At 40.7% G+C, this 15193-nt stretch overlaps 1 protein-coding gene across 2 annotated transcripts; it reads right to left on the bottom strand.

The window, feature by feature from the left end:
- Positions 1-2671: 2671 nt before the first annotated feature.
- LOC107387598 (carbonic anhydrase 4) lies at positions 2672-10905 on the bottom strand. Of its 2 annotated transcripts, XM_054749184.2 has the most exons (10): positions 10013-10905; positions 9760-9835; positions 9638-9664; positions 9393-9563; positions 9093-9241; positions 4096-4161; positions 3672-3767; positions 3474-3549; positions 3232-3395; positions 2672-3149 (listed from the first exon to the last, which is right to left on the bottom strand). In XM_054749184.2, exons 2-10 carry the CDS (start codon positions 9833-9835, stop codon positions 2973-2975), a joined length of 1002 nt encoding a protein of 333 aa, XP_054605159.2. In that variant the 5' UTR covers positions 10013-10905; the 3' UTR covers positions 2672-2972. The 2 variants fall into 2 exon arrangements, with proteins under 2 accessions (XP_054605159.2, XP_054605160.2); XM_054749185.2 differs by lacking the exon at positions 4096-4161 and having other exon boundaries at positions 2673-3149.
- Between the last annotated feature and the right edge of the window lie 4288 nt (positions 10906-15193).

The raw sequence follows: 15193 nt of genomic DNA, 5'->3' as shown, positions 1-15193 counted from the left end.
CATTTTTTGGAACCAGGCTGTAAACATGTTTATTTCTGCTGTGAAATAGGTATTTTTAACATGGGAGTCAATGAGGATTTGCTCGCTACTGACACTGACACCAGCCCCCAACGGATGAGATTGGAACTGCAATTTTTGTCACTTCCCGTTTTGCTTCATATCCAGACCCAAATTATGGGGGCTTGCTTTTGCACTATGCATGCTTCTCTTTTGTCTTTGTAAAATGCTCCCAAACTTTTGAGCTACGTTACTGACTCACCACAGTGTCTTCTTTCTCTGGTGATTCTGATTTAAAAGTTGATCTGGATGACGTCTACTGTGAATGTGCCTTGGGCTGAAAGGCAGAAACCAGCCGCAGCAGGCAAGATTTAAAAAATGCTCATAGACTAAACAACATTACATTTATAGTTGACTATTTTGTTTGTCGACGTTGTCAACTAATCGTGGCAGCACTAGTAATAATAAAATCAAAAGGATTTTAATTTTAGTCTGATAACACCATCGTGTTTCTATCGTCACATTTTTCTGATTTTAGCTCATGTTGCTCTCCAGCAAATCGACTCTTTACTAATAAGAATTCTTCATTAATTACAGTACTCTAAGTGAAGTGATCTGGATGGAATTTGCGTTAATCTGAACTTGTTCAGGTCATGAATAAAAGTACATAGACATTGTTGCTCTGTTATTAGACTGAACAGAAGGTATCTTTGAATCTCAGCTGAGAACCCTGGAACCTGCATTCTTTCCACACACCTGTTCTGGGATTCATGCATGACCAGTTTGTTTCTTTACAAAGAAAACACAGATCATTCTCCGATGACAGTCCCATGTATTTCTGCCAAGACCGCTCCACAATGACCAGTAGGTCTTTCTCACGAAGCATGGACATTTATACACAGAGCAGGTGTCTGATGACATAACTGTTCCTCACTATTGTCATTATGCAAAATAAACTAGTAACTTTAAGAGCTCTATCTACTCAGGTTGAATCGATAAATGTTGATGTTTAAGTTCTAGTTTGATTTAGGCTTAATGGAAAACAAATCTTTTAAGCACTTCAAAGGGCTTTTCTGTTAATTTTTGTATCTTAAATATTACAGTTTTTCTCCATTGGTTTGGCTCATTTTGCAGGTAAACCATGCTGGCTCATTTCCCCATTGGTTTGGCACAACATAATTGCATTTTTCATTCAATTTATCAAATGGCAAATGCCTTGAATATTTGCTACATTGATGACAGTCATTGACAGTCAGGTGAAACTAGACTAACGAACGGGGAGTGTCACACACAGGTGTTTTCCATGATCGTGTGCTGCCATTTCTGACAATGGTGTGGCCACTCACATCCCCAGTCTTGGCCCATAAAACACACACAAGCTCCTCATCTTCTTGGATCGCCTTTATACCGATTTTATCCCTGAAAATGAGAGGTCTCATAGGGCCTCACCTACCCATTTATGTAATTGTGTGGGACAATATCAATTTCCACCATAGCCCACTCATTAGGGGGTGGTTTGCAACACATCCAAAGCTGATCATGAAGTTCCAACCACCTTACTCCCCTTTCCTCAATCTGATAGAGGAGTTTTTCTCATCCTGGAGGTGGAGAGTGTATGAGCATCATGCTCAGGGTCAGTTGTCCCTGCTCCATGCTATGGACGCAGCATGTGACATTACAGGAGATCAATGCAGGGGATGGTTGCGGCATGCACGCCGTTTCTTCCCTCGTTGCATTGCAAGAGAAAGTATCCGCTGTGATGTGGACGAGAATCTGTGGCCAGACGGACAACAGCGTGTAAATAATCAGGAGGGTGAAGACAGTGGACAAGAGCGGGAGAATGAGTACAGTGACCACTGAATACATCCTTGTTTTTTGATTTTGTGTTCATACAATTTACAGTTTTCCTGTAATGTACATTTTCTTTTTACATATGTATGAAACTTTCTTTGCTTGTGAATAAAAAATGGTTATAATTTCCTTCGTAGTGTGAGTGCAATCTGTGATGTCAAACCTTGGAGGCTACTCTTTTCAGGTATATCGTTGGTCCTCTGCCATAGCGACAAAACATCTAAACATTTGTATGGCAGTACTTACACAATGCCAAAGGGATGATGCTTTTTGGGGGCACTGACTATTCAGATTAGAAGGAAATGTAGTTTTGACACATGAGTGAACTGTTTCAGGAGAGATATGAGCTTTTGTAGGTAAACCATGTTGTTGTGATCAACCATCCAGGTTTATTTTGACAAAAGCACCAAGAATGATGAGAATGTCCGATCTGTGTCGAGAAATGAGCCAAAGCTATTGAGAAGGATCTTTGCCATTTTGGAGATACTGACTGTTTAAATGAGAAAGGGATTTAGATTGAAGCCTGAGTGAACAGTTTTGGAAGAGATATGAGCTTTTGCAGGTGAGCTATAGTGTTGTGCTAAACTAAGAGTGTTTTGCCAAATGATCTTAGAGGTTTGAGAATGTAATTTCTGTTTCAAGAAGTGAGCCAAACCAATGGAAAAAAACTAACTTCACAAGGTATCTGAAAAGACTTCTATGTAATAATATCAGGAGGTAAACAAATCATTTAATGTGCAATAATTCACAACATCCAAAGAAGAAATAAAGCATGTGGGTATAATTAAATAATATTTTAATAAGTTACATAGTAAAGATTTTTACACAAGCTTAAGTTTCAGTGTTCAACTTAGTGCAAATAGTTTTACAAGCATAATATTTTCATGAGAAAACTGGCTTTATTGTTATAAAGACAAAATAAATCTGAATTATTTAGTGCTTCAGATACGAGTGATAATGAATAGGTTATATATAGTTTATCAATAGTTAATTTCATGCTGGAAACTAAAGGATTGTTTTATTAAGGCTCAACGTCTAGAGGACTTATCCTCCTTCTGTGCAGATGCCATCAAAACAGGAGCAGCAGTGTTGGCAACATTTTGATTTCAGCTCTGATTCGTGCTTTAGATCCACCTGAGAACAAGGCAAAGAACCATCAGACCCAAGGAGAAGCCTGTTCTGGTGGAAGAGGACTTGGGTTGTGTGGAGACTGGCTGTGCAGGCTGGATGCTTCTATAGACATTAACCATCAGAGGAGAGGAGCCGTCGTTGATGTGCAGCGACGTGCTGAAAAGGTCAATCTGAGGGGGGACGAAGACAGATTAATGATACAAAATGCAAAAAAATAAATACAAAAGTTTGAAGTTAAACTGAAACACTCACGAGGTCTTTGCTGACTTTAATTGTGTCCTTGAAGACAGTCCAAATAACAGCCTCATTACAGTTTGGGTTGGTCAAGGAGCCGAGGTAGCGGTAATACTTGGTACGATCCACTCCAACCAGGAGATCGTCCAGAGAAACCCCAGCTGGCACCTCCACTGATTGTCCTGAGGACAGAATTGACAGATGTAAGAGTCTGTCTGGAGCTTTCAGTGATCAAGTTTCACTAGATGAAGTCATCTTACCAGCCACTGAGATGTTAGCCAACAGTGAGGTTAAGATTTTCCAGCTTGCAGGCTGGCCAGTTGTACCTGTGAGTTCCTTGTATAAAAAAGAAGTAGATTTTAAAAAGAACAAGAAGAAACAGACAAGTTTTGTTGACTTTTTGGAAATGACCATTCTGCTAAATTAGGACAGGTTTTCAGATTTTTGTTCTCGTTTACCTCAATAAAGAAGCCCAGAGCAGCAAATCCTAAAGAGTCTTTGAAAGCAAGAGTTGTGTTCCGATTGTAGGTCAACTTGCTGTTTACGATGTGCAACTGTAACAGTGATATAAAAAAATATTATAATAAAATACTGAAGAAATAGCCTTCTTTGATAAAATTTAAGATTATTATATGTTAAAGGGTATAGATTACTTAAATCTGACTTTTTGTTCCTTTTGGTGCTACCATGGGGGTCTCTACTGCTGCCTCAACACTCCAGTCATTAAAAGATTTTCAATCTGTAGGTCTTTGGTTTAGAAATCATATGCTTAAAACTAGTCAAAAAGTCCCCTTTTGTGACGACATTAACAGGGAAATTAGCATATAACCACCTCTCACCTATGAATTCCCCACCCAACAAACATCCAACATTTTAGTTTACCATGACGAAGAGAGAAAATGCTGTGGGAACAGCAGAGGGCAGTGATACGCCTTGGAGGCATCTAGCCTGGCAACCCAAAAAGGAAGAATAGGGTTAGGGTTATGGACCACGGACCACTGACACAGCAGGCTTAACCATTCGTCTAATGGAGGCAAATAGATGAATGGTGATGCAAAGTAATTATAACTAACGTCACTAGCGACCAGATAGTTTGTTCAGTACTGCTTGATGATTGAGGGAACTGTCCCTATTCTTTATCAAATCAGCATATGAGAGAGAGAGATGTAAATCCTTTTAAATAATGATGTCTGTGAACTAACTTTTGTTCAGTTGAGTTGATATCTGCAGGTGATAAACAAAACGGCTCTTCTAAGAGCCAACAAACAGCCTTAAGCCTGATTCATGCGTCTGCGTCAGTGCGGAGACACACAACGCCATTATCCATCCTTGTGAGCCTGCTGGAGAGCCCCGCAAGGATGTACGGAGTCGAGCTTTCTTTTCTAAACATCCGTCCATCGAGACGGAGAACGCAAGCTTGTGATTGGTCAGGGCACCGCTGTCATCTACACCGCCACCATTGCATCCTCAAAAAAATAAAGAGAGCCAAGAATAACTAGTGGCAGACACGGAGAAACTTGAAGAATGCCTCGCGAAAAAAACTCTAAAAATATGAACGTTTAATTCCCCCGTGACTGGTGGAGTGAAAAGATGCGCAGCAGACATTTTATTTGTGGACGCAAATGACAGGAAACGTGGGTTTAGAGGTGGCGAGCGCATGAAGAGGTGGAGGAGAATGAGAGACAAATTTGTCCGTGTTAAACAGTCTTATATATACAACACAATATAAACGCACCATCTTGGACCGGATACATGACAGGATACCACAGAACAGCGCTACGCCCTCTGTTGTTCTGGCGGGGAATTGCTATGCAACACACCCCAGGAGACGGAGAAGTATGAGACCAAAATGCCTCCATCCGTGTGTGCGTGTCTCTCCCTGTTGGAGCTGACGGAGAAGCATGAATCAGGCTTTAGACGCAAACAAGCATTCCAGCTTCCAGTCGCGACCTGGAGATCGGAGCTAATCTACGAATTCCTGGTACCTCGAGGTCCCTGTCCATCCCAACCTCATGACCCCTTGGATCTCAATGGGGATCTCCACAAAAAAGGTAACAGATTGTGTCAGATGGTTTTATAAACAAATCTCTAGTTTACCAAACAAACTGCCAAATTATTTTACAATCCAGACTCCCCAAACTCTCTCAGATACTTAAAGGTTTTGCTAAAATGCCTAGCTTCCATTCTGGCATTCCACGCCTCACAGTAAATCATTTCATAGCCATTACATTACATTCATACATACTTTGTCTTGTATAATCATTAGTTTAGGGAGATAGAAATAAATTCATTTTTATAAACTACATACTTGACTCTGTCTAGATTAATATGAAGTGTGTTTATGGCTTCTGAATAAGTAAAAGTAATTAAATCTTCTGATTAAACATTCAAAGATCAATCATGTCGATATTTCATATTTATATGGAATTATCACTTCTGATTGATCATTTTGATCAGAGAGAGAGAATCAGAGAGCATTTTATTGCCAGCGCTCCAACGAACCAGAGCATAGGAACTCGACTCCACAGAACAGCCTGACCAAGATTACACACACATAAACAGGACAGATACAGGCAGACCACGAGAGCAGCCATAACAGCGCTCATTTCCATAGATGAAGAGGGGATTACATGAGGAGAGATCGGGGAGGGAGAAAAAGGCATTAACAGAGTTACACCGGCAGGGTGTAGCTCTACTATGCAAAAAACCACCTCAACATATAAGCACGAACGTCACAGTTCACAACATGAGAACCGGTAGGTAGGGGGGCGGGGATGGGACCCTGGTTTCCTCAGCGGGAGCGGCCTGTGTGGCGCTTGGCCAACTGAATCCACAGGTGGGTGGGAGGTCATGGGAAAGCACAGAGCACAGTGAGTGCCTCCATCTTGATGACCTCGATGCAGAGACCACAATCTGAAGGCGTGGGGGGTGGGGGGGTGGGGGGGTTTGGTAGGGTTTCACAGCATTTGTCTGCATTCCTTCCATGGTGGGGTTTTTGCACGCAACAAAATATGTAATATGATAAATATGTAGCCACTCTTTAATGCAACACTCCTATCACACCCAGTTTTTTTTTGGCTCTGCGATCACTTGAGCTGCATTCTGCTTAGACTGCCAGTACCTATCAGCTGCCTCTGGAACTCCACAGGCCAAATGGACCTTCGGCCACCACCAGCAGGCAAGGTGGGATAAGTTCCTTGCCCAAGGACACAACAGCAGAGTTATCAGGATCTGTGTCTAAATGGCCTTGTCCCAGACGTGGTGAGCAGACTGATCGTAATACAAAACATTTGGCCAATGTTTCATATCAGCTAAACTTATCTACATACATTGTGTGTGTGTGTGTGTGTGTGTGTGTGTGTGTGGTGATAAATGTTGTAAATGCATCGTCTCAAAAAGTCCAACCAAGCACTAGGTTTACACATTAACACCTCTGTAAGAAACAACAGTTGCATTAAGAATAAGAATACCTTCATTAATCCCTCAGTGGGGAAATTGCATTTTGCAAATTGCATTGCCCTTGTGTGCTGTCCTCGTTCAATAAACGAAAACGAAACTAAACTAACACAGACCCGAGGAAGTGATACTTTATATCTATGCAATTACATCTCTGATGAAATATCTGAGTTTTTGAAAGAGCGATCGCACCTTGGTTATCACCAAAGATTGTTACAAGAACATAAAAATCATCACTCAACCCTTTCATCGGTTGCAAAAAATACAAGCTCTCCTGTGCTGTAGTAGCTAGGCTACATGTTCTTCTTCACATGTTGACAGTGTAACAGTTTCTTGCTTCTTGGTTTACAAAGAAATAATAGACCCTTTTTTGTTTAAGATGAAAAAGTAACTTGTCTGTCTCTCTGATCTGAAGCTCAACCTGCATCACTGTAAGCTATTTGTTCAAGCTTTGCTTCAGTCTTCGTGCAAGATCTTGATTTATAGTTCATTTAAAATACCTTAGTACGTGTTTAGCTGCTTTCCAGTGTTGTTCCCTTAATGTAGACAAATAATGTGAGTTTAAGGACAATCCAGCTAATCAAGCCTTGTACACGTGGTCACATGGATCAAATGGCCAACCATTTTACAATCTCTTATCAAGTTCGCCTTCAGCATCAACATTTATTTTGTGTTCACATGGCTTTGCCCTGATTTAGCAGTCAGACACAAACTTCTCAAGAATCTTTGTCATGAATCTTGTTTGGTTCATTCTTATGTCTCTTTTCTCTGTGAATTAAATGCCTAAAAAGTTTTTTTTTAAGTTTCCCTTCATATTCAACCTTTTGCTTACATTTCATCAAGTGATTTTATATCATTTATTGCAATCATCAGGCCATCAACCCAGATAAACAAATTCATTTATCCATGCACAGTCTGCTTGCTGTACACACAATAGAATGCTTCATTTTGTGTTAAGCCATTTTTTTCACCAAGACAAGCATGTAATGAACTGCCCAGCCAAAACAAAAACACGCCACCAGGCTTTAACTAAGCAAAGAGTTTGGAGCCTCCTATACAAGTACTGCATGGGAGATCATCTTTCAGCTGGCCTAAGAAGGGTTAGATAATTGGCATGCATCAATCAAAGAAAGCATCTAATGGGATTTCAGAAATGACTACAATTGGTTTAAGAATTGTTAAAAACTGGTCTGTTGAGTCCAAATGGACCCTATTCCAGTGTGATGGGTGTATCAGGGTAAGAAGAGAGGCAGATGAAGTGGTGCACCCATCGGGCCTAGTGCCTACTGCATAAGCCTGTGGGGCAGTGCTATGATCTGGGGTTGCTGCAGTTGGTCAGGTCTAGGTTCAGCAACAGGATGTGATCCAAGAATGAGGTCAGCTGACTACCCAAATATACTGAATGACCGGGTTATTCCATCTTCCCTGATGGCACCAGCATATTCCAAAATGACTATGCCAGGATTAATCAGGCTCAAATAGTGAAAGTGTGGTTCAGGGAGCATGAGACATCATGTTCACACATGGATTGGCCACCACAGAGTCCAGACCTTAACCCCATTGAGAATCTTTGGGATGTTCTGGAGAAGGCTTTGTGCAGCGGTCAGACTCTACCATCATCAGCCCAAGATCTTGGTGAAACAAATGCAAAACCGGATGGAAATAGGTCTTATGACACTGCAGAAGCTTACTGAAACAACACCACAGCGAATGTGTGCTGTAATCAAGCTAAAGCTAGTCCAACAAGATATTAGTGTGACCTTTTTGATAGTGACTGTTTTGTTGGCCAGACAGTGTAATTTGTTACAGTTGCTTCCAGATCGTTTCATTCCATATTCATTTGTTCAGTTTACATGCCATTTTTCTACCTGTATCTGACCTCATTTCAAAACCTTCAGGCTGTTCAATGTACACTTCTTTGTCAGCAGGGTCCTGTAGATATGTTGTCATCTGATGGACTCCCAAGTCGTTCTGTGCTGCAAGCTGCATTAATGAACGTACTGGAGTCAGGTTTGCAGATGGAGAAAATGTCTTTATAACATACTCCAGCTGCTCGACTCTGTCCTTTTGCAACCTATCTGGCTTTGTATGACTCGGTTTTGTCTACATCTTCTAATGACATAAACCCATCTGCCCCCACTGGTAAAGTAGGTAAAGTAAAGGTACCGTTTAATTCCAATGATTTTATTTCTTCATGCATAGCTTTTGCTCACATTTCATACTTTGATGAGGTAATGGCTCATCTCTGTTGGCTAGATTTGATTGGGCTGTTGATTGCAAAAATCCTCCACATCTGGGAGAGTGGCACCCCGGTGTCCCCTTTGAATAAACCACCATGGCCTGCAACACCTCACGATCTTTTGTGATCTATTATTGCACCTGCTTTTCGTTAGGTGTCACAGAAAACAGAAAAGTGTAGCTACCTCCATGGGATATCGCTTTCCATCCACAGTGTGTTCAGCGCCAGGGACAGCGGTCCCGTTTCCCCAGTGCAAATGGAGCTGCAGGGTGTCGTAAGTGGAAGGTAGGTCTCCTGCTGAAATTTTAACCCCTGGTTTAAAGGTCACTTGGACTGAAGGAGTGAGAAGAAAAAAAGATGTTTTACCACAATTCTCAACACCTGTTTAGGTGTCACAAGGATGAGAAAATCAAGGCTGAAGAATGAAATATTAAAACAGAATAGCTGCAACAAAATAATCTAGTCCCATCAACCATCCACAGACCTGTCTTTCCTGTGTTTTGTATAAAATTCATGGCACTGGTGTTGCCAAAGCCCTCAAAGGTGAGGGCAGTTAGGTTGGCGTTCTCTGTGACAGATGCTGAGACGATGTTGACGGGCGACTGGCGGGTCCCGTTACAGTACAGAGGAACAATGGTGGCCCATTGAAGGTCATCTAAAAATAGGAGAGGATATGAGTCACTAGTAAGCAAAAACAAAAAGATACATGATCAAGATTGTTCTACTCACTGCAGGTTGAGTCATTGTAACACCATTCTGTAAGACGAGCAGCACAATTAGTCCAGCACATAAATAATTCCTCAGCAGCACTTGTTTTCATAAGAAAGGTGTGAAAACAATGAAGGTTTTACCGATTGGATTTGATGCACAGTAGGAGCTCGGTACACGGACACACACGGCAACCAAAATTACTGCAAAATAGTTCATCTGAAATACAGACATATTAAAAATACACAACAATATCATACATGGAAATCAATATAAGTGTCAAATATAAAAACATTTAAATATCTCATTGGAAAGGCCAGCTTGTTGAGTTGACATCAAATAAAAATCCCATTTCACTGAATAAAAGCAGGTTTATCTGAAGCTGGGGAGTCTTACCTTTGCTGCTCAGGTGCCTCCGTCTCTAATGCGTCTAACATCACCTGCAGGTCCCCGCCCTCCTGGCTTTATACCAGTTCAGCCCATTCTGCTGGGATCTAGGAGAAACCTTGTTTTTGAAGTTTCCTAATTGTTTGCTTACTTATGGTCCATCTGGTGTCTGAGCAGAAATCTCTTTTATCAGGTATTCCAGAAAGGAGGATGGTTTTAAATGAGATAACAGATCCTGTTAAGAAACTTAAAAGTAGGATTTTTTTATGTTACACTTTAATGTAACAGCTCACTTCTTTAATCGGGCAACTTCCTGGTTAGAGTAAATTTCTGTTTTCGGACTACAGATGGAGTTAAACGGTCAGAAACCATCAGCCTGGATTAATTTATTGACATAAAAAAGATTTGAAATAAATCTGATAAAGAAAAATGTTGAATGACTTCTTGTGGCCCAGTTTTTCTGTAGTAATCTGCCAGTTTCCGACAGGTGTTTCTGTTTTACACTGACAAAAAGTGTGACTGGGCATCTTTCTAGATTCACATGAACAGTATGGGCTTAGCTAGTTCTCTTCAATCCCTTTGAATCAGCTGTCATGAGTACATTTATATTACAGTTTTTCTCAATTGCTAAAACACAAAAGCCAATCCTCTAAACCAAATGACCATTTGTCTAAACACATTGACTAAATCTAGCCATCATTTTCCAATATCATAAACACATTTCACATGAAGACACAATACACAAAACACAATCCTCCATTCTCATAAATCTAAACACATTTTTCCTTGCTAAAACACAAGTTGCAAAAGAACTCTGCTCATATTCTCAAATGAAAGCTCATGTGATGCCAAATGCTTGCCACAGTCAGCACTAATTGAACACAGTGAACACACCTGTCGTCATTCATTATACACAACGACTCAAAATTGAAGACACTTGTTGCTAATGCTGTGACCACATCTCCTCACCTTCCTAGAGGAGCTAAAAGACATCCTCTTGGACTGCCAACAACACCATCCTCGGCCCGCACATCACATGTATGTGATCATTTGGGACAATGTCCGCTTCCACAGAACAAACCAAATCAGAGTAGTTCACCACCAACAGTAACCACTTTTTACAGTAATGAGAAACATTTGAGCTATTAAATCTTTTCATATCAACTAAACTTTTTAAAATTTTGTCCAACATATCATGTTTTGTTTGAAATCTAAAAATATTTGCTGTAAGGGGAAAGTTTAAATTTTCAAATGCTTATTATAAAGATATTTCAAATGTATTAAGAAATCAGTGTGAATGTTGAGGAAGTTTCACACATGTACTTCAGTCCCAGTTGTTATATCAGTTCTATATGTTTTTAGCAGTTCTAAATTATTTGGTTTCACATCCTTAGTCAGATCCTCAACCAGATAAATTTGATTCATTCAGTTTCTGAAGAAAAAACTCACAGCTTGCTCTCTTTATCCTTCACCCCTCTAGAAGCAGGATGCTGCAGACTCTCTCTCAGTTGTGAGTTGAACGGAGGGTCCCATTCCCTCCTGTGGATTTATGTTAATGACTGTCTGACATCTGATTCTTATCAAGGTTTTTCCTGAACCTCCATCACTGCTCGCTGCTTGGGAGCAAGGAGGAGGAACATAATTTTCTTCCTCATTCACCCCCTTTATTTATGTATTTATTTATTTATCTTGTTTCATGACCATAAACATCTGATTGATTTATTCATTCATTTATTCATAAGAAACAGGCACCTTAGTCCACTTCTGTATTTTATCCCTCAAATTATCGGTACCTGCTTTGATGTGGTTTCAAGCAAGCTGAGTCATGCCAAAAATGCTACGTCAGTAGCTGTCGGTCACCCGTTGACTCAGGGTTGAGTCACTGGTTGTTCTACAGATTTCTGCCTGCTGCCTGTGTTGGTTTTGTGTAGAATACATATCACCTAACACTGTGTCAGGTACACATCAACTCATGCTTGCAGGTGCCCCCTGCACTATAACAAGCACACCCATTAGAGGTGAATGTATGGAAATGTCTCAGCACCCTTGTGTCTGTCATATGTAGCTGTTTCTCTAAGTATTCTTACTTCCTATATTTACTTATCTCTTATTTGTATCTTTCTTTTTCACACCAAGTACCACAGCAATTTCTTAATGTTGTGATTTCTCACTTCTCTGGCAAATTAACCCTTCTTATTCTGACGGGTAAATTCTCTCTGTATGTCTCACCCATCAGGGGTCGGGCTGGGGTGGAGTGAGTTGGCTTATGGGTCAAACTTCCTTCTCTGTGCAGGCACGTGCAGAGGGGGGTGCGGAGGGTGCTTGAGACCCTGCCCCTTTTGTCCGAAGTGCCCAAAGTGCCCTTTTTCCGGTCGTTCGTCAGATTTTACCGTACAAAACTGTTATACTGTGATACAAATCGGGCACTAGGACCATGCGGAGGCAGCCGCCTCAAGCTGAAGGCTATTTTCCCTTAGACCCGCCTACAAGCTCACTGATTGGCTCTGCCGCATCATACTAACATGTGATTGGTTGTCCTTGCTGTCGCTCTACCTTGTAGCCATGGAGACGACAGACCGGTGTTTTCCCTGCGGACAGGAGTCTGCGTTCATCTACCTGTAAGTTTTTTTTCTGCCTGCTTCACGTCAGCTGGATAGATTTTAATATCAGAGCTTTTGTTTACGTGCGTTTGAGTCCGTGGTTAGTGTGTGTGGGGCAGAGTCAGGTAGCTGCATGTCTGGGACAGAAAATGAGACATGAGAGAGAGTTCTCCTGAAGTGTTGAAGAAACTCAAAGAATCAATGTCTCACTCTAGATTCTCCGGGTCATAACTTATGAATTGCTAATCGAATAAAAATACTTCAAACGGGTTCTAAAAGTACATAAAACGAGCTTTCCAACGAGGTATTACATGATGTAATTCATGGCAGCGTCACAGAAAGAAACGGAGGAACCGCGACGGGAGAGCAGAGAACCAAAGGGAGGAGACCGTCTGATCATCTTCATCAGCAGCTTTTATAAAGTTATGGAAACATCACAAATAAAATCCACCTGGTTGGTCAGGTGTCCCAGACGGCTGTTTCTGTAGATGGTGACATGAGGAGGGACAGATTAAAGTCACACTGGTTTTTATTTGAGCACTCAACTGTTTACTAAATGATTCAGCTTCATTCCAGCATTATTTATACGTACAATAAATACTTTTTTAGCTGAAAATATAATTTTATCAGTGCAGAATTTTATTAGTTGACTTTTTGTAATGAAATGTTTACATTTAACCATTTATCTGGCTTGTTCATCTTCATAATGCTGGTAGAAATGTAGCCACAGCTGTGAAGTAGCCCATGAGTGTTATTTTATGATACCTAGTATTTATTTTACTGTATCCCGTTCTCTGGACCAGAGCATAGACCTGTGGTCACAGACAGGCTGCAGTCATTAAACTGGTTAACATGAGGTCAGGGGTCATACTGTTTTCAGAGTGTTTGCAACACAGTTCTGAGTTTAAACACCGGTAGTTCTTTTGACATAGTTTGCTCAAGTCATTTTGAAGTTCCTGTTTAGTAATAAATGTAAAGAAAATTCAAATCTGTTTTTTTTTTCATTTAAGCTGCAGTTTTACAGACTTTAATAAACATAAACACAAATACAAACTAGACACTGAAAGCTGAGGTTGTTCTGAAAAAAGGAGCAAAGTTACAAACATTTTACACTTTTCTTACAATTTTAAAGCCATAAAACCAAAAAAAATATTTGTTATATTTATGGTCATAAGAGGGTTAAACGTGATAAATTTTCCGCCTCCCACAAAGAGATGGTAAAAGTGAATGTGAGCATAATTATATACATTTTATTACTTTATTATGTATTTTTTATTATTGACTATTACTCCAAAGAGTTCAGATGAAGGCAACTGGACTTCTTTGGTTTCTTTAAAACATTTCACTTCTCCTCTGAGGAGCTTTGTCAGTTCTAACTGGAATATGGGAGAGTCAAGCTCATAAGCTGTAGCTGTCTGTTGTTATTTAAAGAGCAGAAACTACTCTGAGTACCCCGCCTCTCCATCTCCTGATGAGTCGTTAGCCTCTACTGATGGTGAGTCATCGTGTTGATTAGATGCAGGAAGATGTGACCTAGACTGAAACTGAATGAGATTCAAAAAAATGTTCTAATCTTTTAAACAACGCTGTTGGTCCTCTTGGTCCTTGTTCTGGTTTTCTAAAACCCTGTGTTAAAAACCTTGGTGTGTTTTTAGATGGTTCTTTTAATCTTTACAGACAGGTGAGTGCAGTGGTCCAATAAGGTTTTTATCATTTAAGGCAGATAGCAAAGGTGAAGCCATACCTTCCTGCTAATGTCCTCGAACACGTCATCCACCTGTTCGTGTCTTGCCAATTGGACTACTGCAACTCCCTGTATTCTGGCCTGGACCAGTCCTCCCCACACCGACTTCAGCTGGTCCAAAATGCAGCGGCTCGCTTGCTGACTGGAACCAGCAAGTGGGATCACATAACCCCGGTTCTGGACTCTCTCCATTGGCTTCCTGTCTCTTACAGGATCCGTTTCAAAATTTTACTTTTTGTTTTTTAAATCCCTTCATGGCCTGGCCCCAGTTTGCATCTCTGAGCTGCTGTCCGCTTACGTCCCTGCCAGAACCATGAGGTCCAGCTCTCAAGCTCTTTTAACAGTTCCAAAAACCCACCACAAGACTCGCTGCGACAGAGCGTTCTCTGTGGTTGGGCCCAAACTGTGGAACAAGCTATCTCTCAACATCAGGACCACACAGAGTCTAGAGCATTTTAAATCCCTTCTTAAGATGCAATTTTTTGATTTGGCTTTTAATACAGGTTGACTTCAGCATCTTAATAGTTTTTAACAGTTTTTATCATAGATTGTGACTGTTGTGTGCTCATCTTATTTTAGACTTTTATTGTTGATTTGTTGTATCTTGATTTGTTTTACCTTGTACAGCGCTTTGGTGTAGCTTTGCTGCTGTAAATGCGCTCTGTAAGTAAAATTGACCTTGACCAAAGCTGCATTATTGGTACTGGAAAGGTGAAATCTAAGCCCCGCCCCTATTTGAAGTGGGGTTTACATAGATAGCTTATTTTACTCCTCTCAATCATCTATCTTCTCTGTCCAGAATGTGGACTTTGTCATCTTCAAAGGTGTGTCCCTTGTCCTTCAGGT

The sequence above is a fragment of the Nothobranchius furzeri genome, chromosome 16 (genome assembly GCF_043380555.1).
Source record: "Nothobranchius furzeri strain GRZ-AD chromosome 16, NfurGRZ-RIMD1, whole genome shotgun sequence".
NCBI classification, from domain to species: domain Eukaryota; kingdom Metazoa; phylum Chordata; class Actinopteri; order Cyprinodontiformes; family Nothobranchiidae; genus Nothobranchius; species Nothobranchius furzeri.
This window is presented reverse-complemented; position numbering and strand designations above follow the sequence as displayed.

Excerpts from the sequence above, each read along its gene's own strand:
- LOC107387598 (XM_054749184.2), bottom strand. The coding sequence starts at position 9,835 with ATGAACTATTTTGCAGTAATTTTGGTTGCCGTGTGTGTCCGTGTACCG. Across the intron at positions 9,564-9,637 it reads TTACAATGACTCAACCTGCA|ATGACCTTCAATGGGCCACC; the intron begins GTGAGTAGAACA and ends TCCTATTTTTAG. Across the intron at positions 3,550-3,671 it reads CTCTGGGCTTCTTTATTGAG|GAACTCACAGGTACAACTGG; the intron begins GTAAACGAGAAC and ends TTTTTATACAAG.